The 24,815-nt window shown below is 41.5% G+C and overlaps 1 protein-coding gene across 1 annotated transcript in view; it reads right to left on the reverse strand.

Annotated features, from left to right (window-relative positions):
• DOCK2 (dedicator of cytokinesis 2) overlaps positions 1-24,815 on the reverse strand; it is a 413,885-nt gene that overhangs the window by 277,381 nt on the left and 111,689 nt on the right. The window contains exons 24-25 of the mRNA XM_015065771.3: positions 17,040-17,110; positions 15,136-15,242 (exon numbers count right to left, since the gene is read on the reverse strand). Coding sequence (XP_014921257.3) covers positions 15,136-15,242; positions 17,040-17,110 — 178 coding nt within the window. The remainder of the gene's footprint in view (positions 1-15,135; positions 15,243-17,039; positions 17,111-24,815) is intronic.

Genomic DNA, 24,815 nt, shown 5'->3' on the forward strand with positions numbered 1-24,815 from the left:
CAAAGCCAAATTAGTAGGGGAAATATGCTTCCTTCAAGTGAAATTAGACTGTGCTGTGTCTGAAAAAAAAAAAATAATAATAGTGCTCACCATGGCAAGGTGTGCTTCTTAGATGAGCCAGAAAGAAAACTCTCCCTGTAACTCTCTTGCAACTCTCTTGTAACTCTCTCTGGCAGGGCAAGTTTCATGGGATAAATTCCTACAGCCTACCCTCTCTCTATGAAGCCTGTAGTCAATTACCATCCTTACCCTACATTCTGGAACCAGAGGGGATGGGCAGAAGAGGGCCTCACTCAGAATCAGCTAATGGCTGATGCAAACTTAAGAAGAGGCCAAGGGGCAATGGGTAAGATTTTGCTCCAGGGCAGGGGGGAAGGCAGCAGATTTAAGGAAGAGGCTGCACAGGGAACATGTACAGGCTGGATGAGAGGCCTGGCAAGGACAGAGGAGACAGGTAGTGAGATGGACAGACCTGCAGAGCTGGGGGCTGGTGGGCTGCGGGGTAGGCACAGTGTGGGTCTGAACAACCACCTAATCACCTTGTGAGTTCCTCCCAAGGCAGCCCTGGGAAATCATCACCACCGCTGGCTCACAGGCGGTTGCTGCAGGGACTGTGATCCCTGAGAGCCAGCAACAGCAGACATATTCGCCAACCACTGGCCTACCATGGACGGGAGTGATGAAATAAGTTCCCCTGCCAGCTCCCTAAGTCACTAGCATGTGCCTTGAACCAGAAAGAAAGAGGCCCCTACCACACTTGAGTCACACTTCCAGTAACAATTTGTGTGTGGGCAGCTAACTGGCCTCATGGGAGCCAGCCAATCTCTGAGGGCCTTTCCCCTTCCTCTGCAGACTGGATGGCAGGAGGGACAGCTCAATTTCTGTTGGTGTGTATATGCTTACTTGGTGTTTAGCATTTTTAAAATAGACACATTTTAGGGGCACCTGGGTGGCTCAGTTGGTTAAGCATCTGACTTTGGCTCAGGTCATGATCTCACAGTTTGTGGGTTCAAGCCCCACATTGGGCTCTGTGCTGACAACTCGGAGCCTGGAGCCTGCTTCATATTCTGTCTCTCTCTCTCTCTCTCTCTCTCTCTCTGCCTCTCCCCTGCTTGTGCTCTGTCTCTCTTTCTCTCAAAAAATAAATAAACATTAAAAAAATTAAATAGACATTTTTAGAGCAGTTTTAAGTTCACAGCAAAACTGAATGAAGGAACAGAGTTCTCATGTACCCCATGCTCCCCCCCACACACACAGTCTCCCTCCACTATCAACAACCATCATCAGAACCAGATCAATTTTTCAGAGATTTCTTTAGATCTAAACTGTGTAGAGAGAGGGGGAGGGGGGAAGAGAGGGAGGGAGGGAGAGGGTGGGCAGGCAAGTGAGAGAGTGCTACTCTTGTAGAAGCAGGGGAAGTGAGCTGACTTGCTATCCATTTAAGGGTGAGCCTTCTTCTTCAGATCTTCTCTGAATTGCTAAATTTGACCACTTCTGTACAGCTGGTTGCTAATGTCCCTTCTAGCTCAGACATTTGATCTGCCTCCTGTGTGCTCAATACTTTAACACACACATGCATATACAATCCTTTAGGTCACTCTCAAAACACCCCACCAGGCAAGGAGAACAAGTATTTATCACTTTCGTTTATGTTAAATAGAGCTGAGGTGTCAGGAGCTGTCCCCAGAGCCTGACAAGAGTTTCCTTCCGGACTTCCGTATCTATTGTTCTGGAGGGATTGAGTAAAAGTGTGAGCACAGTCCTGGGTTTCATCACCATCTCAGAGATTCAGAAGCCTTAAGTGCAGCAACAGATATGTATGCTGGGGACATGCATACAATTAAGGGAAGTATGGAAGTCAGGAGCCTGGAGTTGAATCCCAGCTCCCAGTCTATGCAGAAAAAAGAGATAATAATAGCACCTATGAGGTAGGGTTGACAAGAGGCTCCACAAAGAGAGTGATACACAGCTCTCAGCTCATGTAGGCCCACAAACGTCAGAGTGAGAGACCTGACATGACCCCAAACCCTTCATCTGAGAGACAAATGAAATAAAACTTAGAGGTCCATTCACTTCTAACTTAGAATAAATAGGAAACTGTGAGCTGAGAACCCAGCCAGCTCTGGTTTCACATTCTGTTCCACTATCAGATGATTACAAATAACAGTAATACTAATAATAGTCACTGGTGATGATGGTGATGCTCCATTTATGAGCCCTTACTAAGTACCAGACCCCATTACACCTCTCACAGGCCCTATTGCATGTGAGGCTCACAATAAACCAATGAGGTGAGCTTCCTATGCTGTTCCCATTTGGCAGATCAGTAGTCAGATGCTCCTAGAGGTGACGTGTCCTGGTAAAGGCAACAAAGTCAAGAGTAGATCCAAGCTCTTGTTCTGAACGATTGTCCTGTGCTGTGCCTCAAAAATGGGATGTCTTTCCTCAAATAATTGTACCCTCTTTAGCTGAAGCCATAATTAGAGCCTTGTTTGCCTTTGAGTAATTGGCTTCCCTCTTTGCTCTGGTGTCTGGTTCCACTTGGGCAGTCGCTCCAGCCTGGAGGGTATCACACTCAGCAAATCCACTTTGGCTGCCTGGGGCTAATGAGGGCTCTTGAGGTGGTTTTCATTTAAGTGCCTGGTACTGCAGAGAATATCCACACACAGACACACCCCCTACCATCAAGGACGACAGTGGAGTTGTAAAAACATGTCCTTCCCAAATTGGATCATACCACTCCAGCTTTTTGCAGAGGACAACATGGTCTGCTTTCTGCTGAGTTTATCCTATATGGAAGAAGCACAATCCTGTGTGACAGTGTGTGTGTGTGGGGGGGGGTGGGTGTACATGCATGTGCATGCATGTGTAGGGGAAGAAGAAGGGACACCCAAAATCCTTGATAAGCCCTGGGAAAGTTGAGCAAGATTTGTGTCCAACAGTGAAGAAATAATGAGCACAGAGGACAAAGATTTGTCTATCAAGGTTATGAATTCCAACAAGTTTTTCTAGCACTAAATTAAATGAACCCAAATGTCCCTAAATAGGAAAATAATGAAATCAGTTGTAGCTCACCTATATGATAGAGCCCTATGAAGTCCATAAAAATGACATGGGAAAATATCCCAAACAATTCTCAGTGAAAGAAGCAGATTACAAACTTGGTAAAACATTATCTCAATCATATAAAATACATGACATGAAAGATGGGAAGAATAAACAATGTTTATCTCTAAATTAGGAGCTCATAGATGCTTTTATAGATTTCCAAATGTTCTACAAAAACACAGTATTTTGATAATACTAATTTCTATAAATAATAAATGTCATCTTTCCCAATCCTGGACCAGCATTCCCAGGAATATGCCCAATGAAGCTGATGATGTGGTCAGAGGCCCCCATTTGCAAGGGACTTTGTCAGGCAAAGATGAACGCTGAGTTCTGAGGCTTGAAAGTCAGGGTCTTTGGAGAGACAGGGTTCCACCTCTGACGCAACAAGGTTGACCCAGAGGCAGTTCTCCAGAAAGGGGCTGTAGCGCACTCATTATTCTCTGATGTTTGGCTGATACCCTTCCTCCTCCATAAACCTGTCATTCCAAAAGCACTGTTCTCACTGAATTCTGGTAATAATCATACTTACAGCATTATTTGTAAGTAATACTATAAATTTGTAATAAACTTATTCAAACCCTATAAATCATTTTAAGCCCATAAATCATAAATTTACCCCAGAGGCTTGCTGTCCTGGGTCCATGCATAGGTTTTACTTGGCCCGCATATTGTTTTAAAAAATTTATCAGCAGGTTCCATATAAAAACACATTTGTAGAACTTCCTTCCAAAGAGGGGAAGATCAGGTAGCATTGGGCCCATGTAATGACGTGGCAATGATTCCTTGGCACTGATTCACAGCCCTCCTGTCTACCCAAGGCATGGACGCCCCCTCCCGGTCCTCACCACTCCCTGTCGCCTCTTCACCATGAGCTGAGTTGTAATTGATCATTCTCACTCTGTTTTCTTAGTAGCAGAGAAAGATTTCTCTGTATACTTGTCTCTGTCAAAGGTGGGGAAATGAATGATTAACCAAATGGTACCATGCTTTAGGAGAAAATAGAAGGAATCACATTTCTTTCCAAAATGAAGAAAGTTCTCACATGTTTCAAAGGCAAGAAAGAAATCTGTTATTAAAAATATATATAAGTGAAGATTACATTATTAAAAAACATATTGATAAGGTTATCTTATCAAACAGCATAATTAGCTATCACTCTGCACCTTCATTTCTACTACCTTCACGTGTAGGCTCAAGTTGGAATACCTCTGGCGTAAATCTTTTCTCTCTCAACTGTAAGCTCCCCGGGGGTGTGGGCAGAAACCCTTCTGTTCAAACACTGCACAGCAATTTGGAGCGTGTACTGGGAATCAGACTCCACCTGGTATCCTGGCCCTCTCATGCTATTGGTCTGTGGCTGCTGGAAGGTTTCTCAACCTCTCTAACTATCAGTTTCCTTACCTGTAAAATGAGGATATTAATACCTACCCTGCACAGGGAGGTCATGATAATGAAATGAGAATATGTGTGAAAAAACTTAGCGTAGCATCTGGTACCAAATAATGGCTAAACAAATGGTGGCCATAAAATTATTTATTACTATATTTCTTTCATACTCCCCATAGCATAGTGCTGGCTACGTTTTTAGATTCTCAATAAATATAATTTGAATTGAAATCAATCTGCAGCTGGTTTTCAATTCAGCTGTATTGTGGTCTTAAGGAAACTTCCTTCTATTCTAGGAAAATTTTGGTGGGGGCAGGGGGAGGAATCAGCAAAATCAAACTTAAGTCCTCCTAAAAGCCTCAGAATGTCCTAAAACCCTGACTCACTATAATTTAAACCATCTACAACTGTAATCTCACAATGAAAACAAACAAAACAATTTTGGAGTCAACATATAAATGTGTAAAGATTTACATAAGCTTTCGCATTGTGTATGTTTCCACATATAAAGAATCACTCCCAAACTGGGAAAGAATCCCATGGATCATGGACTGAAAGGCACAGAAACAGCCTGATCCTGCAGTTCTCTAGTTTTAATGAGGTACTTTTTTTTTAATTGCTGAAGAGTTGATTTGGATTGTCATTAAAGAGGTAATCTGGGATTCCCCCCAATTAAACCATACTTCATAATGTCATTAAAAGCTACTATTCTAAGTATTTTGGGAGGTTCAAGAGGGATTCTTTTCTTTGATTGTATGCCAATTTTTTTTTTTTTTACCTCAGACCAAAAAAAAAAAAAGGACACTTTACCAAATCTCTCTTGGATTTATTCTGCAGCTTATTAAATCACCGTCTTCTCTGATTCTAGATCTGAAAGTTTCTTCCCAAGACTGAATTCTGCAATCAGTCACATTGAAAAGGAAAGAGATGTGAGGGACAGCCTCTTCTCTGATCTCCAAGTGTAGAAGGGACATTTTGGAACTGGATGTAGCTTTGTAACACTGTAGGTGGGAGGGACAAACCCCTATTTGAAGAGCTTTGATGTCTCCAAATGCTCTGATGAGAAAAAAAACTTAGGTCCTCAAAACTCAACAGCTCTTTCTTGAAGAAAATAAATTGGCTCCAGTACGTAAATCCTTTTACCTTTTCCAGGGTTCTGAGCTTGGCTGTGAGGCCTTGAGGGCATCATGCAGTTTCCTTCATCTGTTTGACTTTGTATAAAATGGCCTCATTCCTTGCTCCCAGCTCAGGCAGGCTATTTTAAAGTGTTGGGGGCAATATGTGGGAGCGGAGGTTTTTAGGCACTAAATGATGGTCAAAAGATTCAGCAATATATCATTGTGAATCAAAGAATGATTTTTTAAATCACAGGTTTTCATATTGGTAGATCTCTAGAAATCTCATTATTGTTCAATCTATGATTGTATAGTTGATCTACAGAGGTTATGTGACTTGCCCAAGACCACACAACTACACAGTAAGTGAGATAATGTACATTAGTGTGCAGCACAGAGCTTGGTGCATAACAAGCACTCAGTAAATGTCAACTGCAGTTGCTACTGTTGATATTATTGTTGTTTCTATTATTCAGGTCTCTTTACCCTTCGTTCAGTGCTCTTTTTATCAGATACATAAAGAAACCACCCTACGGGCCCAGTCATTTCTTGCTATAAGAAAAATGATCATTCGAAGGAACCATCTCATTTCTTTCATAACTGAGAAGGTTCAAGCCTTGAGAAGTGCTATGTCTTGCCAATAACACAGGAAGCCAACACAACAGAGGAGCCTAAATTTGGGACTTGCCTGTGGAAGGAGAGGCCTGACCCTTCTGATCTTTCCACCCTTGACTAGTAATAGCACAGAGGAATTGTACACTGTGTACCAGGGATTGAATTCAGGCTCCAGCAACCCTCCTTACCCTCAAATCTCTGGGGAAGAATAATGTCCTGGAAATAGAAAATCACACTGGCATGGAGAAAATAAACTGTCCCACACTTGAAACTGGGAACAATGTATGGTCAAATGGGGAAAAAAAACAAAAAAGATTAAAGCAGACTCCTACCTCACACCATATATAAAACATAAATTCTGTTGATTGATTACAAACTTGTGTATCAAAAATAAAATGATAAAACTCTTAGTAAAAATATAAATGAAAATCTTTTAGCCTTGGGATTGGGAAAGATTTCTTAAACAAGGCATAATAAGATTTGACTATTAAAATGATAAATAAATTGATATTAAAAGAACTTCTGTTAGAAAAAATGCTCTTAAGCAAATGAAAAGGTAGGTTAAAAGTATATAAATGAGAGGAGATATCCTTAATACATAAGATCAGCAAAATATGCATATGAAGAATACATAAAATCCTGCAAATCAATAAGAGAAATACAATCAACCCAACAGAAAAATGAACAAAAGAATTGGACAGACCTATCACAGGCATGAAACACAAGTGGCAAAGAAACATAAGAAAAGATTTTCATCATCACTGGTGATCAAGGAAATGCAACTCAAGACAGTGAAGACTTAACCTCACACCTATGTCTTTGGTAAAACTTGAGAAGTGGGACAATACCCAGTGTTGAAGCGACTGTGGATCCACAGGATCCCTTATGCATCACTGATGGGAACGTAAACTGATGCAACCACCTTTGGAAAACAGTTTAGCACCATCTCTTGAAGTCAGGTATTCAGGTCCCTTATGACCAGGCAAATCTTCTAGTAGTTGTATACCCCAAAGAGACTCTTGGATATTTGCAACAAGAAGCATGTACAAAAATATTCTTAGTAGCAATGCTTACCATAGAGAAATACTGAAACAGTCCAAGTGCTTAAAATTCCATAGTTTATTCACAATGAAGCCCTCCACAGTTGTCAAAACAAGGAACTCCAGCAACATGTAATATGGATGAATCTTAGTAAAATATTAAGTGAAAATAAAGTAAGTGTCCCCCCTTCCACCAATTTACTCATGTTTCAATACCCTTTTCAGAAAGATAAAATAACCAAAGCACTAGATATATAGAGATGCAATAAAACTGCATAAAAGGGAAAGCAGAGAAATGATTAAAGAAGATTCTAGAATGTGGTCACCTTTGGTAAAGAAAGATAGAGCCACACAGTTACATGCCACTGATTGTTAAGTTTCTAGTTTTTGTTTTGGGTAGTGAGTGTATGAATGTTTAATTTATTGTTAACAATAACTAAATGAATATGCAAATAAACAAAAGCAGACCCCTGTGTGGACCAATGATGAGGTATATTATGACTCAAGTGCTGTGATGCCTCCAGTTCTGTACAAGTAAAGTCCTTTCTTTCTTTTCCCTATTTGTAAGCAACTCTGGCCATTTAATCGTATGACTGCCAAGGTCCAAAGACCAGTTTCTGAAAGCTGGTATCAATGGAACTCTAAGGAGAGCAGGCACATAAAGAAATAAATCATAGCCCTTATCCATAAGCAGCCCGCTCCATCAGCACAGACAGCCCCATAAACAGACAAACGAGACTACAGGATGTCAAGTATCACAATGGAAGTCTGCACTATGCACCGTGGGAGCCACTTCTCATGACCTGCACTGCTTTCCTTTCCCTCACTCAGGCTCCTGGAGTTGTGTTTCCAAATCCAGAGGCGTCAGCTGGAGGGCTACATCTATCAGAATCTCCTTGGAGGACTGATACCATGCACATCACTCACTCCCTCACTCCATCTTCAGAGTCACAATCTTTGGCATAGGGTCCAGGATTCTGCAATTTTAATGAACTCCGCAGGTGCACCTAAGGTTTGAGAAACCACCCTCACAGAGGGTCTGTGCCTTGTTTTATCCCCTTTGTAAACCCAAGATAATACTCCGATCATACTGAACTCTCTACCATCACATCTTCCCCTATTGGTCAGGTACCCTGGCAGCCACCCCACTTTTATAGCCCCTGGGGAAAGAGTTGGGGAAGGCTTCCTCAGAAAGGAAGGTGTGACAGAGGGGAAGGCTAGCGCCCCCTCTGCTTGAGGTTGAGACCTGCAGCCACAAGACATGTGTGTCCCAACAACCTCTCTTGAGCCAAAGTCCCAAGGAGAACCATTTTAGATAAGTTGTGGAGAAGGCCAAAAGCAGTCTTTCTTCCCTTTCCTAATTTGGTCCCTGGGACACAGTTCCAGATGCAACTTTGGAAAGAGGGAGGGGACTATTTTGAAACTGAAAGACTGGTTACATCTGAAGCCACAAGGTACCACTAAATGAAAACTTTAAATTGCCACAGTACAATGTGAAGTGAAAACTCAAAAAGATTAGATTAAAAACAAACAAAAACTAGAAGCTGTATCATCTTTGCACACTGAACTTGATGCGGAAATTTGCAAACTTGCGACTGTTGTGTCCCCACTACCTCCCAGGCTCAACCTACACTAGAGACTGAGTAAGTGCTGAATGGGGCAGAGGTGACATGCCTACTTACTGAAGACTGGACATTTGGTTTGGGCCTTAAAGGGATGAGTAGCAGCTGCTGGTTAGTGGCTGGGGGTAGGGGAAGGCGCTGGGGAGGCAGAAGAACTCATCCTAGATAATATTTGCAAAGAATAGAAGTATGGAAGGCTGTGTACAATAGTGTACAATGCCAGGAGAGACAAGAAGCCCTCCACAAGACGAGCTCATGTCCTGGAGGAACAGGACTTATTCTCTTACTGCCTTTTCCTTCTGAATGGTCTCAGAGCCCAGCCTGATGTGGACATTCCAAGCTCCAGGTGGCCTCCTAACACTACTGTTTGCTGCAGCTCTGCTCTGAAAAGTTATAGCAAAAGTTACAGCATCAAGAGTTCCATTTCCCACCCAGGCAAGGGTCCCTATACACAGCCGTCAGAGAGTTGCCCAGCATTTGAAACAGGGATAAGGAGTGGAGGATACAAGAAAAAAAATACCTCAGGAGGAACAGTGAGGCATGTCTCCTAATATGAAAAAGAAAGCGCTTTCAACAAGAAAATAGGCACTGTCTTCTCCTTTTTATTCATTCTGAGAATAAAGCACCGTATAGTAGAAAGAAGATGTGTTTTGTTATTCAAATGACTTGTGCCCTGAATCCAACTCTAATACTTACTACCTGTGAATGGCAGAGACAGCACTCATCAAATATTCCATGTGTATCCCATCACTTCCAGATTCCCTTGCAGCTAGGTTAGGAACTTGTGATGGGTTCTGGCCAAAGGACTGTGGATGCACTTGGTGGGTGTCACTTTCAGGCTGACATGGAGGCCATGGTACCAGCTAGAATAGCTTCAGAAGGGACAAAAGGTGCAGGGCCCCCCATCAGACTTTACAAAAGAGAGAAATAAACCTTTACATTGCTAAACCACTGAGATCTAGGGATGTATTTCCTACTGTGGCATCACATAGCCCGATACATGAATACCCTAATATACTGTGTAATATTTGGTCTCATTGGGATAAAAGTTACTTGGTATTCCAGGCCTTGGTTTCCCCATCTATAACATGGGAATAATAATACCTATGATATTAGGTTGTTGTGAGAATTTAATACATGTTTATGTCCTTTATAACACTTAATGCATAGCTAGCATGTAATAAATATAAGTCTCGCTCTAAAATGCTATTGATAGCATTATTATTCTTGTGGCTATTACTGTTATGCAATAGATACAATAGATACTTTTAAGTACACAGCAAGTATGTAAAGTACTCTGCTGGGTAGTTTTACGTATGTTATCCCATTTTTGTAGGTAAGAAACCAAGGTTCAGAGAGGTTACTTGTTCAAAGGAACACAGCTAGTAAGCGACCAGGCCAAGACCAGAAACAAGAATTACCTGAATCAAAAGTCTGTATTCTTATGGCAACAGTCTTACTCACATTCTTCAGATGTGGAATCCTGGAGGTTCAGAGATGTTACATAAGTTCACCAAGCACAGTAATAACTGTAGAGCAAGAGGACTCTCCTCTGCTCCCAGGCCAGTGCTGCAGGGATGTGCTGATTAGCAAAGATAAACCCCATGGCACTGGGCACAGCCACCTGTGCCCCCACCCCCCTGGGGAGCTGTGGGTATTGTGGGCAACAGACAAGAGGAAAGGGAAAGAAGGAAATTGCATCCTGATAAAAGAAAAACTGGATGCTTTGTACTCACAGAAGAACTCCTCAATAAAGTTTCCAAAGAAAAACCTACTAGCTGAAAATAAACACCAGAAGAATTTCCAGATCTCTGTCAGCACTGTGTCTCTTGTCTCTGTCTCTCTCTGTCCCTTTCTGTCTCTTCATTCCCTTCTGTCTGACTTTCTGTCTGTCTGTCTCTCTCTGTTTCTCTTTGTCTCTCTCTGTCCTTTTGTTTTTTTCTTTCTGTCTCTCTCTCTTTTGGTCCCTGTCTCTCTCTGTTTCTCTATCTCTGTCTCTGTCTCTTCCTCTCCTCCTCCTCTGTTTGTTTTGGAAGTTGAGAAAAGCGAGCAATGTGGATCCTAAAGCAGTTTACACTGAACCAGATGGTTCATCTGATTAGCATCAAACTAAAAAGACACATTACTTAGAGATTAGGTTCTCATAGGGACAAATCTGTTCCAAAGGCACATAAGGTTTGCTTTTCTCGCAGACTCCCCCCAGAGCTTTCTCAGGGCATATCTATTCCTTTCTCCCATCACCACCAGCGGGCAAGTCTGAGCTTGACTTAGAGAAGATAGCAAATTAGTCTCCACAGATTTCTTAGTCTCCTCTCACTGAACCCTGAAATCATTCACACTGGGTGGGCCACTCCCTGTGCGACCTTGGCTGCTTGAGACTCTTAACTCCCTCACACCCCAGGCTAAAAGGCCATATTATGCCATTGAGTCCACACAATAACCCAATGATACCCGTTCTGTGGTTATTCCCACTTTTCAGATGAAGAAATTGAGATTTACAGGATTAAGTAATTAAGTAATTTATTCAAGATAATAGGTCTAGGAGAAGTTGAGATTAATTGCTTCCATGAAAGAAAAAAGGGGGGAAAGTGTGTGTGTGTGTGTGCTCGCACGTGTGTGTGTGTGTGTGTGTGTGTGTTAAAAGGGTCCTACAGAACAAACCATCATAAAATATGGCTGTCAAGTGTTCCAGACTGTGTAACTATATTGAGGTCTACAGCAAGACAAACAATAAAATGAGAAAGCACAAACATCTCACTCTGACCTGTATTTCTTGTAGCATACATAGCACAGGCCTTTCGCAAAAATAAAGGGAAATGAAATTAAGATTGAAAAAAAATAGGAAGCACACATAGGCCAAGGCCTTTTTATTGAATAAGTTCTGTGTTTCTCAGAGGTTGAGGATATACATGTAGCTTCCAGGGAAGGAAGGAAGCTTGGCTTCCATGCAACTGTCACATATGAAGGGACCCTCTTATTGCAAGGAATTGAGAAGTCAGAACAGAAGTTAGGAAAATGGAAGGGGCAGCAGGAATAATAACCACAACACCCATAATAACAGCTATCACTTAGTATAGGACACTGTGCTGTGATAGGTACTTTAAATGCATTATTCACTTCATTAGCCACATGGTAGCCTTCTGACATAGACACGGTTATTATTTTTCCATTTCACAGATGAGCTTACTAAGGATCTGAGAGGTTAAGTAAATTGCCCATAATCACACAGCTAATAAGAAAATGAACTAGGAATTCAACCCAGACCTAGTGATATACAAGAACGGTGTCCTTAACCAGTAAACCTTGTCTCTCCCCCCTCTCCATAGGATCCTCCTGAAGATAGGCCAATAGGATAGTCTGCCAACATTTCAGAAAGTGCTTAAAAGCCTTCTGGCCCCTCTGCTTGATGTCAATACACATGTTTAAGGCTGTGAGTACAAGCTAATGTCACCGACAATACTCCAGGCAATTTGCACATCTGGCAGTTAAATGAGTGCAGGCTCAAAGCAAATCACATCCCTGAGGCACAGGACACTTCACAGGGAGAACAACAGGAGGGATTTCATTTCAGCTCAAACTTGGCCAAGGAATCAAACTCACCTTATTTAAGGGTATAAAGGAGATACCCAAGAGCCAATGAGACCCAGCAAGCACGTATGAATTCGGATTGTATTAATTTGGAACCTGAGCACTTAAGAAGAGGCATAAGCTGATGTTTCCCTTTGGGGTTATTTTGGGAAGAGGGTTCACTTAGCAAATCAATAGTGGGAGAGAAGTTACCTTTAAGCTGTGCATACTGCTTTCACATGTGAACCAGTGATGGATAGACTAATTACACATTGCCTCCCCTTTGAAAGATGTCTCCAAAGAGTTCTCTGTCCACCTATTTCTGGTCTCTGTAAGTGTTTAAAGGGAAGAACTTTGCAATTCTTTTCCAACTGTGTACAACGCTGGGGCTGGCCTTCTGTCTGTTAATATTAATTAGAGGGTTTTTACCAAATCTGAAACTCAGAGACACAGCAGGACTGGTGGGTAGCAACTGTCCAGCCTGTGATTATGCTGACTCTTGGGGGCCACCACCAGTCCGGGAGATGTGACTCCAGTATAGGAGTTACTCCGACTTCCACCAGCCTGGAGTCGACACCACATGCCCAATCCAGGACGGTGCTGGCACTCCATCTGGCCTTGATGTTAAGCCGGGCCCCTGCAATGACGGCAGCTCTGAACAATGAGGGGAAGCCAAATAGCCCCACTCTCTGCTGCCTGTGCAGTGCAGCACCATACGTACCTGAAGTCATCCTGGTCCCTAGGGTGGGACTCAATTCATCTCTACAGTCTCCACAGTGACACCCCCCCAAAATCCAGGAAGAAACTGCCAGGGCAGAAAGGGGCAGGCATATTTCAAAGCTTTCAGAGTGAGGGCAATTCAGTCTGATGTGGAAGTCAGAACATGAAAACCACAGAATGTCCACTTAAAAAACCCAGTACACAACAGATGCAAGAAGACTTACCAGGATTAGTTTCTAATCACCTTGCCACAAAACACCTTGTAAAAACAAACCATATATTTGTTGCATTCATCTGTTGTCACACATCTGTCTGAATGGTCAGGAAACCACAGACACAAATATAAAATCACAAGAACGCTTTTCTTCCCATGCCCTTCTCCTACCCTTAACTCCAGGGACAGGAATTCAGAGAGCAATTTTGGATGCACTATGTTAACCAGGCATTGGGGGAAAAGAATATTTACAGTGAAGTGGCTGCTGAATATTTCTGTGATTACTAGGCAATTTACGTAAGTATTCAAGCCCAGCTCTCTGAATAAATTTCAGCTGGGTGAGGACAGATTCTCTGCCTTCTAAGACCTCTTGCTTCTTGCACAGTTTGCTTCTCATTTTATCACTGACACCAGGGTGGACACAGAGGAATTAAAAATTGGGAAGTGTTGGCCTTAGCATACAGAAAACAGTGCTGACCCTCAAAAATCATTTTTTCTCATCCTCACAGATAGGATTGATATCAGAAATGTCGGGGCGCCTGGGTGGCGCAGTCGGTTGAGCGTCCGACTTCAGCCAGGTCACGATCTCGCGGTCCGTGAGTTTGAGCCCCGCGTCAGGCTCTGGGCTGATGGCTCAGAGCCTGGAGCCTGTTTCCGATTCTGTGTCTCCCTCTCTCTCTGCCCCTCCCCCATTCATGCTCTGTCTCTGTCTGTCCCAAAAATAAATAAACGTTGGAAAAAAAAAAAAAAGAAATGTCAAATGTTTCTGGAGATGAGGTGAATGATGAACTGACTTCTAATCCTGCCTGGCCATATCCAGAGGTGTGGCCCTCTAGGTCACTTAAAAAACAGGGCACCCCAAGGCTCTTAGCAGTGGGGCACTGGTCAGAGGACTGGTGGTTACCAGAGATCAGTTTGGGGTGAGCAGAAGCTCCTGCCCAAAACTAGTGTCATTCCCTGCTCTTGAGAAAATACCATTAAGTGAAGAAAGGCAAAGTACAGGACAGTTGGATATTACACTATTATTTGAGTAATAATAATAATAAAAGATCAGGGAAGAACGTATAGTATAAATGTGTCTGATCGCTTATACATGGAGTATCCCCGGAAGCAAACATAAGAAACTGGAACCATTGGTTGCCTTTGGAGAAGAGATCAGAGAGATTATGAAGAGGGTCTGGAGGAACTCTTTTCATGTGGTACCTTTTCATACCTTTGCATTTTGATCCATGTAAACACATTAGCTATTCAAAGGTAATTTACATTTTGCAAAACTAAAACAAAAACCCCTCTAATTTCTACTCCATCAGAATCTGAGATGGGTCACAGGAATCCGCATTGGCTCTCGAGTTTATTCTTACACTCTAGAAACTTTGAAAACTTCTCTGTTACAGGTTCTTTCTACCAAAAAAACAAACTTTACCTACTTCCTCTCAAGTTGAAGACATTCATACAAGTATAAACCGTGTAGGGGAAAATCTCATGGCAGAATGACCTAAAGATATGACTCCAAATTTACCACCTCATTAAACTCTCTCAGGAGGAGCAAACAATGCAACCTAAGCTTTCCTAAAATCAATTTAGATTCCGATGGCTAAGTTGTCAGCTACTTCCTACTTTTTGCATTTATTCAGACTGAGGGAGTTGTTAGAGAAGAAACCTTTGAGTCACTGGGTAGGTTTCTCTGGTCTGTTGAGCATGTGGTTTATGGCACCTTTCACCCAGCCAGGATGCTTTGCACTCACCTTGCTTTTTAAAGAGGTTGCTCTGGACTATCTCATTCATAGACTGGACTTTCTGCTTTTGGAGTTTCACAGGGGGGATGCAGGTGTAGAACTCATATAGGAGTTGGCTGAGGACAGGAAAAATAGGAATGCAGAAGACAAGTTAGATCAAGTTAGATGTTTCCCACATCTTGCACTTACAATGCACTCCCAGACTGCCAGCTCTGTGGAGGCAAAAACGACATATATCTTGCTTCCTTGGCTCCACAGTTCCCGGCAAAGCATCAGATGCATAGTAAGCTTTTATGTCATTGGTGTTAGTGTTGACTACTAATAGCATCCAAAGAGATGCGAAAACCTGAAAATGATACCAGTAACCCTGAGCCCTTATGTGTATCAGACACATGCTTTGCACTTTACATCCATTATTCTAGTTAAACCTCATGACTCTCTGAGATAGATACAATACTTATCCCAATCTACAAGTGGAAAAACTAAGGTTCAGAAAGGTTAACTAACTTTCCTAAGATTGTGTAGCTGGCGGGGGGGGGGGGCGGGGGGGGGCATTGAAAAACAAGGATTTAAAACCAGGTTCTGATTTTGTTACCATAACATTTTATTTACTAATGTTTTATAGTTAGTAATGCTTTATAAGTCTTAAGATCAGAAGGGTCCTTATTTTTTAAAAAAAGCTATGAAAAGTTGTGAGTAAGAACTAGTTTAGGACATGAAAAAGAAGATAGTTCTTCCCAGATAGAGTGAACACAAAGACACCGCTGAAACAGAATTATAGCCCCTGTCAGCTTTCCAAAATCATCTCATTGTGCTCATTCATTCTTTCAAGTACTTGTTAAGCATCTATTTAATGTGTGACAGACAGTGTGCAGAACAGTGGGGATACAGTAGGAACAAACTTGGTCCCAGTCAGCATGGAGCTTACATTCTGATGGAGGTCGACATTACAACACAGAAGCAAACAAATCAATACAAAGGGATACGTGCAATGAAGAAAATAAATAGGAGTTGCATCACAGAGTAATGGGGTAGGGGGTGGGGGAGAAATTTAATTTATTTACAATATTCAGAAGTAGCTTCTCTGAGAAGATAACATTTCATTTGAGACCAGAAGGATGAGAAGAAGCCAGCAGACATCTTGATACAAAGAAAAAAAGGACATTAGTGAGAAAACCAATGAGATCCAAATAAAGCCTGGGATGCAGTGAATAGAATTACAACGATGGTAATTCCTCAGTGTTGATGGATATGCCATAGTCACGTAAAATTTGAACTTTTTAAGAGAAGTTCGGTGAAGGGCATGCTATCTTTGCAACTCTTTCCTAAATCTGAAAGTATTTCAATAAAAAAAGTTTTTAAAATCATCTATATGTTATATCAGAACTTAGGTGAATTTAGGAAAAAGAGGAAAGGACATACTGGTTCAGATGCCTCTATCCTAACAGCATGATCACCCTAAACTAATGTGTTCATCTCATGAGACAAGTGGGGTAAAGAAGGAGAAAGCAAACGGGAGCCTATCTCTATTATTCCTGTAAGGTTGCTCCCCATTTGTAACTATCTGGCATAGAGGGCATAGACTGGGACCCCAAAATAACCTTCAAGTCCAAATGAAATTAAGACATTTACAGCAACTATCAGTTCTTTAATCTATATGTTTGCATGCTGTATCATTTGTGTCACCAAAGAAGGAAGTTTATTTTATGTCGGTGTTCATCAAAGTCTGGCAAAATAAAACCAGAATGTCAAAATCCCACAGTGGAGGCCCTACACCAAATTCCCACCATGTGTCCTCCCCACCCTAGCTCCAAGTGCCCATCTAGAACCCCCCCCCATAAAAGCACTCCTCCATTCCCGCTGAACCCCTGGCTTGCCATCAGAGCCCAGGAAAGCACATGGTGAGCTCTCACCTGAGTAACTTCGCATCAAAGACCGTTTCCACATCATGGAGGACAGATGGGATGTATTTCAAAGCTGCCACCTAGGTGGAAAGTGAAATAAACATAAGGGATGCCCACATCCGACAACTCCACATGGTGAGGAGGGTACTTCACAACGTGAGAGGGATCAAGAGAGAATGACCCTGAATCCTGGGCACTCCTACAGAGAGATACAAGACACTGTATGTAGACTGAAACATTAGCATGCACTTCTTTGATTACAAAAGTAAGGCACAAGTTCTTCTATCTTCAAGGAGGAAGTAATGTATACAATGATCACAGACTTTGAAGTTAGACACCTGCTGTCAAATCCTGGTTCTACTCCTAGTAACCATGTGGTTGTGGACAAAACTTAACCTCTCTGATGTCTCAATGTCCTTGTCTGTAAAATAGGGAAAACAGTACCTATTTTGCAGGATTGGAAAAATTAAAAATAATATACATGAGGCATCCAACAGAGAGCCAGCATACTTATTTTGGAGACTGTTAAGTGGTAACTTCTATTATTATTGGAAGATAGTGTGTTTGAATTGTATTGTTGGTGGCAAGGACAGCTTGGACTAAGTTATTCATATTTTCTCACCGTGGCCAATTTGTGAACAATGGTGGGAATGTTTTGGTCCACTAGCTGGGTTAGCATACTAGCTGTGCACTGCTTGTTGCCTGTTTCTTTCCTCGGTGCAAGTTAACTGATGCCGCCAGAGGTATGAGACACACCCCCAGTCCCCCACATAGCAGCATCCTTTGCTAAGCAGCAGAAAGACTGCAGTTTCTACAGAAGGAGTTTTAAGTCACATGGCTGGAAAGCAACACTGAAGAATCTAGTGGAAGGATGCATTTTAAACTTTTCTTTTTATTTTTCTTTATATTCTAAGTGTACTATACACTAAGTGTACTAAGTTAACACTAGTTAACTAAGTGTACTATAGTTAACATCACCCTCTAATGATCAGACCAAAATAAAAATACTGAAAATTCCTTTCTTAAAGAAAATCTTACTTCTAACCATATACAGCTGAGTTTCTTAGTTAACATAAATAATAATTATGACTATTCATTCTCGGAGAACTTTGACTGGGGCAGGCACTGAACACCTGACAGACTATCTTCTTAAACCTTATGTCAGACCTACAGGAGAAATACTATTTTCATAGATAAGGAACCTCTGGTGCACCAAGATTAAAGAGCCAAAAGTCACAAAGTTAGCAAGTAAGAGAGCCACGATTCAAACTCAGGCAGGCTGCGTGGATAGCCACCCCTCAGAAGCCTTAAGCTACGTGCCCACCTCACTCAAACAGCAATTGTCTCTCTCTATGCCTTCATCCTTTCATTTGTTCTCATTGTTTATGATTTTCAAAAGTCAGCAATATAAGTGCAATGTACAAAAACATCACACAGGATAAAGTATTAAGGTGAAGAGTGTCACTGAAGTCCCACATCTCCATCTCAGCCCAAATCCTTACTCCCCAGAGGGGCCACCGTCAACACTGTGGTGAGTTTCCTTCTTGACTGTTTTCTATGCAAGAATGTGCACAGGTGCACGCACACGTGTGTATGTGTGTGTGTGTGCTTGATTTATACAGTTCTGCACCTTGTTTTTTGCAGTGAGCCATCTAGCACTACTATCTTTGCATGCTATCACATAGACTGCACACCCTTCATATCCAACCCCTAGTTAGCAATGCCCTTATGGGCACATGGTACCTTCTCTAACCCCTTCCCTACTGATGGAGTTCACACTAGTTTCAGTTTTTCTTTATTATAAAATATGTAGTAAGAAAACAGTTAGTATATACAATTGTGTACCTGTGAGAATCCCTACAGGAGGGATTGCTCAAAGATGAATTAGTGCATCAAAATGTATATATATAAATAAATATAGAATATATTTATAATATATTATATGTATTTATATATTATAAATATATTCTATATAAATACATATAATATATTATAAATATATTCTATATTTATTATATATTATATAAATTATATTATTTATATGTTTGTATATTATATATTTATTTATATATTATAAATATATCATATATATTTTTATATATAGGAAATATTGTCATTATTACATTAGAAAGAAGTGATAACCAATTTCCTTTTACTCCTTTCCCTATGCTAACACTGGTATACAAATCTTTTTAGTTTTGTCAATGTGATGTATAATTTGCAACTAATTTACAAATCTTTGGTTTCTAGTGCATTGGGCACCTTTTGTATATTTATTGAACATCTGTCTTTACTAACTTGCTTGTTCATATCCTCTCCTCATTTCCCTTTTGGGTGATTTATTTTCTTATTGGTTCGTGAAATTCTTTATGTATCACTAAAATTAGCCATTTTGCAGTAAAAAAAAAATTGGAAGAATTTCCTTTTGCTTGTCCTATTTGCTGCTTGTCTTTCAGCTTTGTTTATCAGAGCTTTCATTGCACAGAAGAACTTTAATCTGTATGTTGTCAGATTTGTCAGACTTTTTCTTTATAGTTATTTGATCTTGTGTCTAGGAATTCATTTTTTATTCTTTCAAATCAAGATGACAAGAGATAACAAGATTCTAAAGCTGATGCTCTATTGGGACACTCTTGTTCCACAGGATGGTGTTGGGTATTCTGTGAGGGGAAAAAGGACTTGCAATAAAATAATTTGGGGGAAACTTTGGTTTAGGCAAAAATAAACCAGTGAGCTTTCTTTTTTGTTTTAATTGCAGAATTTTTCAGAATTGCGATATGCTAAGACACACTATAACATCCTTCCAGGCAGTTACAGTGTCTAGCACATTCCAACCTCGTTGGTCAAGGCCATTTTTGTCAGGAAACCCCAAGCAGACATGGCAAAAACAGATGCCTGAAGGGCTGGGAGAGCAAAAGAAAGAAGTGAAATGGAATGAGTCTGGGCCAGTGGGAAGTAATGAAGTGTGTGGAACCCACATTCTCTCTAAAGAATAAGTTGTTCTGGTTCACCTCTTTTAACACCATGCTAGCCAAATCAAACACATGGGCAGGCTGCGCTCCCCCCACCATGGGCAGCTTGTTTACAATGTCTAAATTCTAAAGAGATGCCCTGTGCTGAGGCGCATGCTCTGATAAAAGCTGGTTCAAGCACTCCTAGCAAACTGTCCTTCCATTCACTCTTAGGCTAAAGAACACAGAGCTCTGGGCCCGCAGGGGCCTGGACAGGAACCCCAGCACTCCACCTAGCCCCTGCATGCACCAAGACCCACTTCTTCATGCCCTGAGCCTCAGCATCTTCATGTGGGATAAAAGGGAAATGACGTAAAACAACGTATATCATGTACCTACTGCAATTTCCAGCACACAGTAGGCCCCCAAAAGTGTACGTGCTGAATTTCACCTTATTTCATCCCTCAAACCCCTGCCCTCATTCCCCAGCACCTGGACAAAGTATAATACGTACTCATCATAATTAAGACCAAAGTGAGAGGACAGAAACAGAAATAGAACCCTCAGCAAGTTGAGAAAGCCAAGACCTCAGTGCCGGCAGCAAGTTATTGGCTTTCAAGGGCTGCATATTGTTCCAGGGCTTTGAAGTGATGCTGTAGAATTGCAGTCACCAGAAGTTTACACTGACACACATAAACACTTCAGCTATTAGGAAGGAGAAGTTGGACAGGGCTGGAACAAGGACTGTTTCAGAAGGAGCCAATCTTCCCAGCTTCTCAGCTCTGGGCTGGCAATAAAGTAAAACAAACTAAGTAGCTGTCGCCCCGAGACTCAGAGGGTGTTATCAACTCAACTGGAGAGTATCAAACTTCCGTCTGGTCCAGGCGGCCTCACAGAGAAGCAGCAGGCCTGTGGTTTCCTTTTCCAAGGAGGGCAGCTCATCTCTGACCCAGGAAGTTTGCAGCACTGGCCGCAGGGCTCCTGTCCATAGTTCTCCCCTTCACATGGCTCTTACACACATGAATGGAGTAATAGCAGGTGGGTGCAGCAGGGGCAACCACCAAGCTCCCCCAGAAGGCAGAACAGCTCAGCCATAAGATCCTCTGGAGACCTCCATTTGTTGCATGTTTCTAAAGCCTGGAAACCAGAAACAGCTTGGCATTCTAGACCCACTGGCCTCTTGGGAACTATGTTACTTTGTTGGCATAATTTGCACTCCCATTAATACTACTATTATACATAAAATAATATTGCCATGTTGTTACGTTTATTCCATAGTATATATTCCTGTATTGCATATAATATTTAAGAAAAACATATACAGACAAGTTTATGTGAGTGTGTGTATATAAATGTATATAACAGTCTTAAAATAACAACCATTACTAGAAACTTTAAATGCGTTAAATACTTTACATGCATGATCTCATTGCACTTTACAACTACTCTAGGAATAGATACTGTCATCCCATTTTACCAGTGAGTAAACTATGGCAGAGAGAGGTTAAATAATTTGCCAGAAGCCACACAGCTACCATGCAGCATAGAAAGAATATGTACCTGATTCTGTCCAGCTGGCCAGTGTGTTTTGCTACCACTCACCCTGCTGTAAGGAAAGGCTTCCATGTTAGAAGATGAGGAGGTTTTGATGGGGGAGAGAAAGATGATTTGGGAAAGGAGGCAGAGAACCTTCCCCTTTTTATAAGGATAATTTTTGAAAAGAAGGTACAGTTTTCCTGACATCTCCTCAGTGAAGAGTCTTCCTCACCACATATATCAGGGGTTGTAAGAACAGAGACCAGGAAAACATTTGCCAACTTAATAATTAGCTTACCATGTGGCACCAAGTGGTCTTCTAGATTAGTCACGAATTCTGGACCCCTCTCAAAGGCTATCAAAGGCTAGTATCAGCCTCGAGAAGACAGCCAGGTCCAAACCAAACAGCAGTGGTTTCACTGACCCAGAGAGAAGTCATGGGAGGTCACTTGAGATGATTATTATCCAGATGGACTTCTCTAGAATTGATAATCCTGGGCTGCTAGGAAACAGCAAGTATTTAAAAATAACAACAAAAATCAAAACCAAAGAGCTACACTCCCTCAAAATCAATGTGGATTTTCTTTTTGAGTGTTTCCTCCAAATGGAGGAAGATTGAACTGCACCGATGCCAGTAGACAGAATTTTAGCTAAAAAGAGCACACCTTGCAGTGATGCAAGATCATACGAGAGCACTGGACCTCTTCCTCACTCAAGAACACAGACAGTATTTCCAACCCACCAATATTCAGTCCTGTAATTTTTGCCAAGCGATGGATGGTTAAGGTCCATGGAAACTGGACAATGTCACAGAAATTCACCACAGCATGACCACAAGAAGACAGCTTCCCTAGAGATGCAGAGCTGTCCCTAAGGAAAGTACATGCAGCTCTGTCAGGACAGTCAGCCTCCTCACCAATATTTCAGGGAAAGAGAAGGAAATAGGGACCAACACATTCCAGAATACATGAGTCTCCATGCTTTCCATGATGCAACATTATGCTGGCCCCCAAAGCTTGGTGGGAACAGGGGAGTTCAGTGTTTATAAATGGCTGGCTGAAGAGTGAGATTGTCTGAGTCAAGTCCCTGTGGACCACTTTTATCTGTGTGGCCTTGGGGAAGTTAACTCTGTGTTCTAGTTTCCTCACCAGGAGAATGGAGGAATAAAGTTACCTAATTTAGAAGCCGATGTGAAGATTAAATATTAGTTATCCATATTACTACAACAGCCTCACTGGAACAAAATTTCATCCTCCCCACCACTGAATCCATTGTCCTCAAATATTACGTGTAAGTATGGGGTATACAATTGGGAAGGGACAAGTTAAATAATAAGTCTTGTTTCTCCTACTTTGGGAATTTAGCCTACAGCTGTAGGCCACTTCACAAGAATGGACCACTTTCTTCCCTTAGTTCAGGCATTTGAACATTTTACACTAATAAACAATGAAAAGAGAGGAAAGAAAAATGTATTCTTAATTAGCTTGCCTTCATGTCTGTGGACCAAACATCTATCCATCTTTACTATTGTTTACTGTCGCTTACTGCTTATCTACTTGGCATTTTGCAGGAAGACTTGGGTCTTTCATGAAACTATGCTTTGTTTGGTGGTGATTAGGAACTCAAACTCTGAACTTACACAGTCTGGATTCAAATCCCAGACCTACCCCTTCTTAGTTGTGGTTAAGTTATTCAACCTCACTAAGACTCCATTTCCTCATCTGTAAAGTACAGATAAGAAGAGTATTTGCCTACTAAGGTTGTTGTTATAAAAATCAAATGAGCTAACAATATATGTAAAGCTCTCAGCTTAGTATGTGATACATAATAAATGTGAAAATACAAAACAGTGGAAGCTTGTATTCATTCTTTCATTCATTTAGCCAAAAGAATATTCGAGTACCTACTAAGTGGCAGCTGCTGGTTCAGATACTGGGGATACAGAAGACAGAGCTACCCTGCCCTTTTGGACACTCTAGTGGCATTATTAGTATGCATGACAATCATAGTTGCCACGGGAGAGTACCATTCAATATGAGCTGTTCATTTATTTTCACTTGCACCATCAAATTGGAGCATTATGATGAATTCTGGACCTGAAGGAGAATGGAACAAATGGGTCTACATAATGTCAACAAATGTCCTTTCCTCGTAGTTAAGCTATATCCAATTCACTAGTGTCTGATTTTGAACCTCTCCACCTACCATCAGTTTTATCGACAGTGCTCACAAGGCTGGCACACATAGGGACTTGTAAGCTTATGGCCTGTTACTGAAAACACATGGAGCAGTGCCTGGGTGGCTCAGTCAGTTAAGCACCTGACTTTGGCTCAAGTCATGATCTCGTGGTCCAGGGGTTTGAGCCCTGCGTTGGGCTCTTCTTGTAACAGCTCAGAGCCTGGAGCCTGCTTCAGATTATGTGCCTCCCTCTCTCTCTCTCTCTGCACCTCCCCTGCTCATGCTCTGTTTCTCTCTGTCTCTCTCAAAAATAAATATTAAAAAAAAAAAAAAGAAAATATGTGGAAACTCCCATCCTAATCCATGCCTTGTGGTAGAGAAAACATTAATTTTGGAATCAAGAGACCTGGGAAGACTCAAATCCTAGCTCCACCACTGTGGATAGGTATAATTTGGGATGAATTATTTAACTTTATGAGCCTCCCGTGGACACCAAAGACAGTGATTCCTTGCAGATCTCTGGCAGGATGAAAAACACTGTATGTGAAGAGCCCAGCTTCATGCCTGGCACATGGTAGGTACTCCACCAAAGAAAGGTATTTTTAATGATCTTCTACCTTCTTTGAATGGCTGGTTTTAAATTCTCCATAGTTTAGGGTTAGCTGCTGCCATGCCAACTCTGAACAATAAGAAAAACTACAGGAAGCAATTCACAAAAGCCAGATGAGTCTTAGAAATGAGAAATAACTTGATTAGGTCCCAGAACCCACAATGGACAAAGCTGAGATTGAACCAGACCTGCTCTATGCTAAATTAAAGCGGACTTGAATGACGGCTTCCACCATAAGCTGCTATTTGTCTGGAAGTGTAAAGTTGGAACCAGGAATGGTACTCCTTGGCATTCTCACTCTACCCTCTCACTCAAAATTTATGGAAGCCACTACTAATCGATCACAGAACTCTTTCTCACCATACCCCATGCAGGCTTGGAATCAGGACTCCAGCCATCCTTGTACTATTTGTCATTTCTTTCTTTCCTATAGAGTCAGTTCATGTGGGTTTATTCTCCCTGAAATTTATATCTATGTTTCTTGATCTAGCTGAATAACCAAATGTCCTA

Source organism: Acinonyx jubatus, chromosome A1 (assembly GCF_027475565.1).
Source record: "Acinonyx jubatus isolate Ajub_Pintada_27869175 chromosome A1, VMU_Ajub_asm_v1.0, whole genome shotgun sequence".
NCBI lineage: Eukaryota > Metazoa > Chordata > Mammalia > Carnivora > Felidae > Acinonyx > Acinonyx jubatus.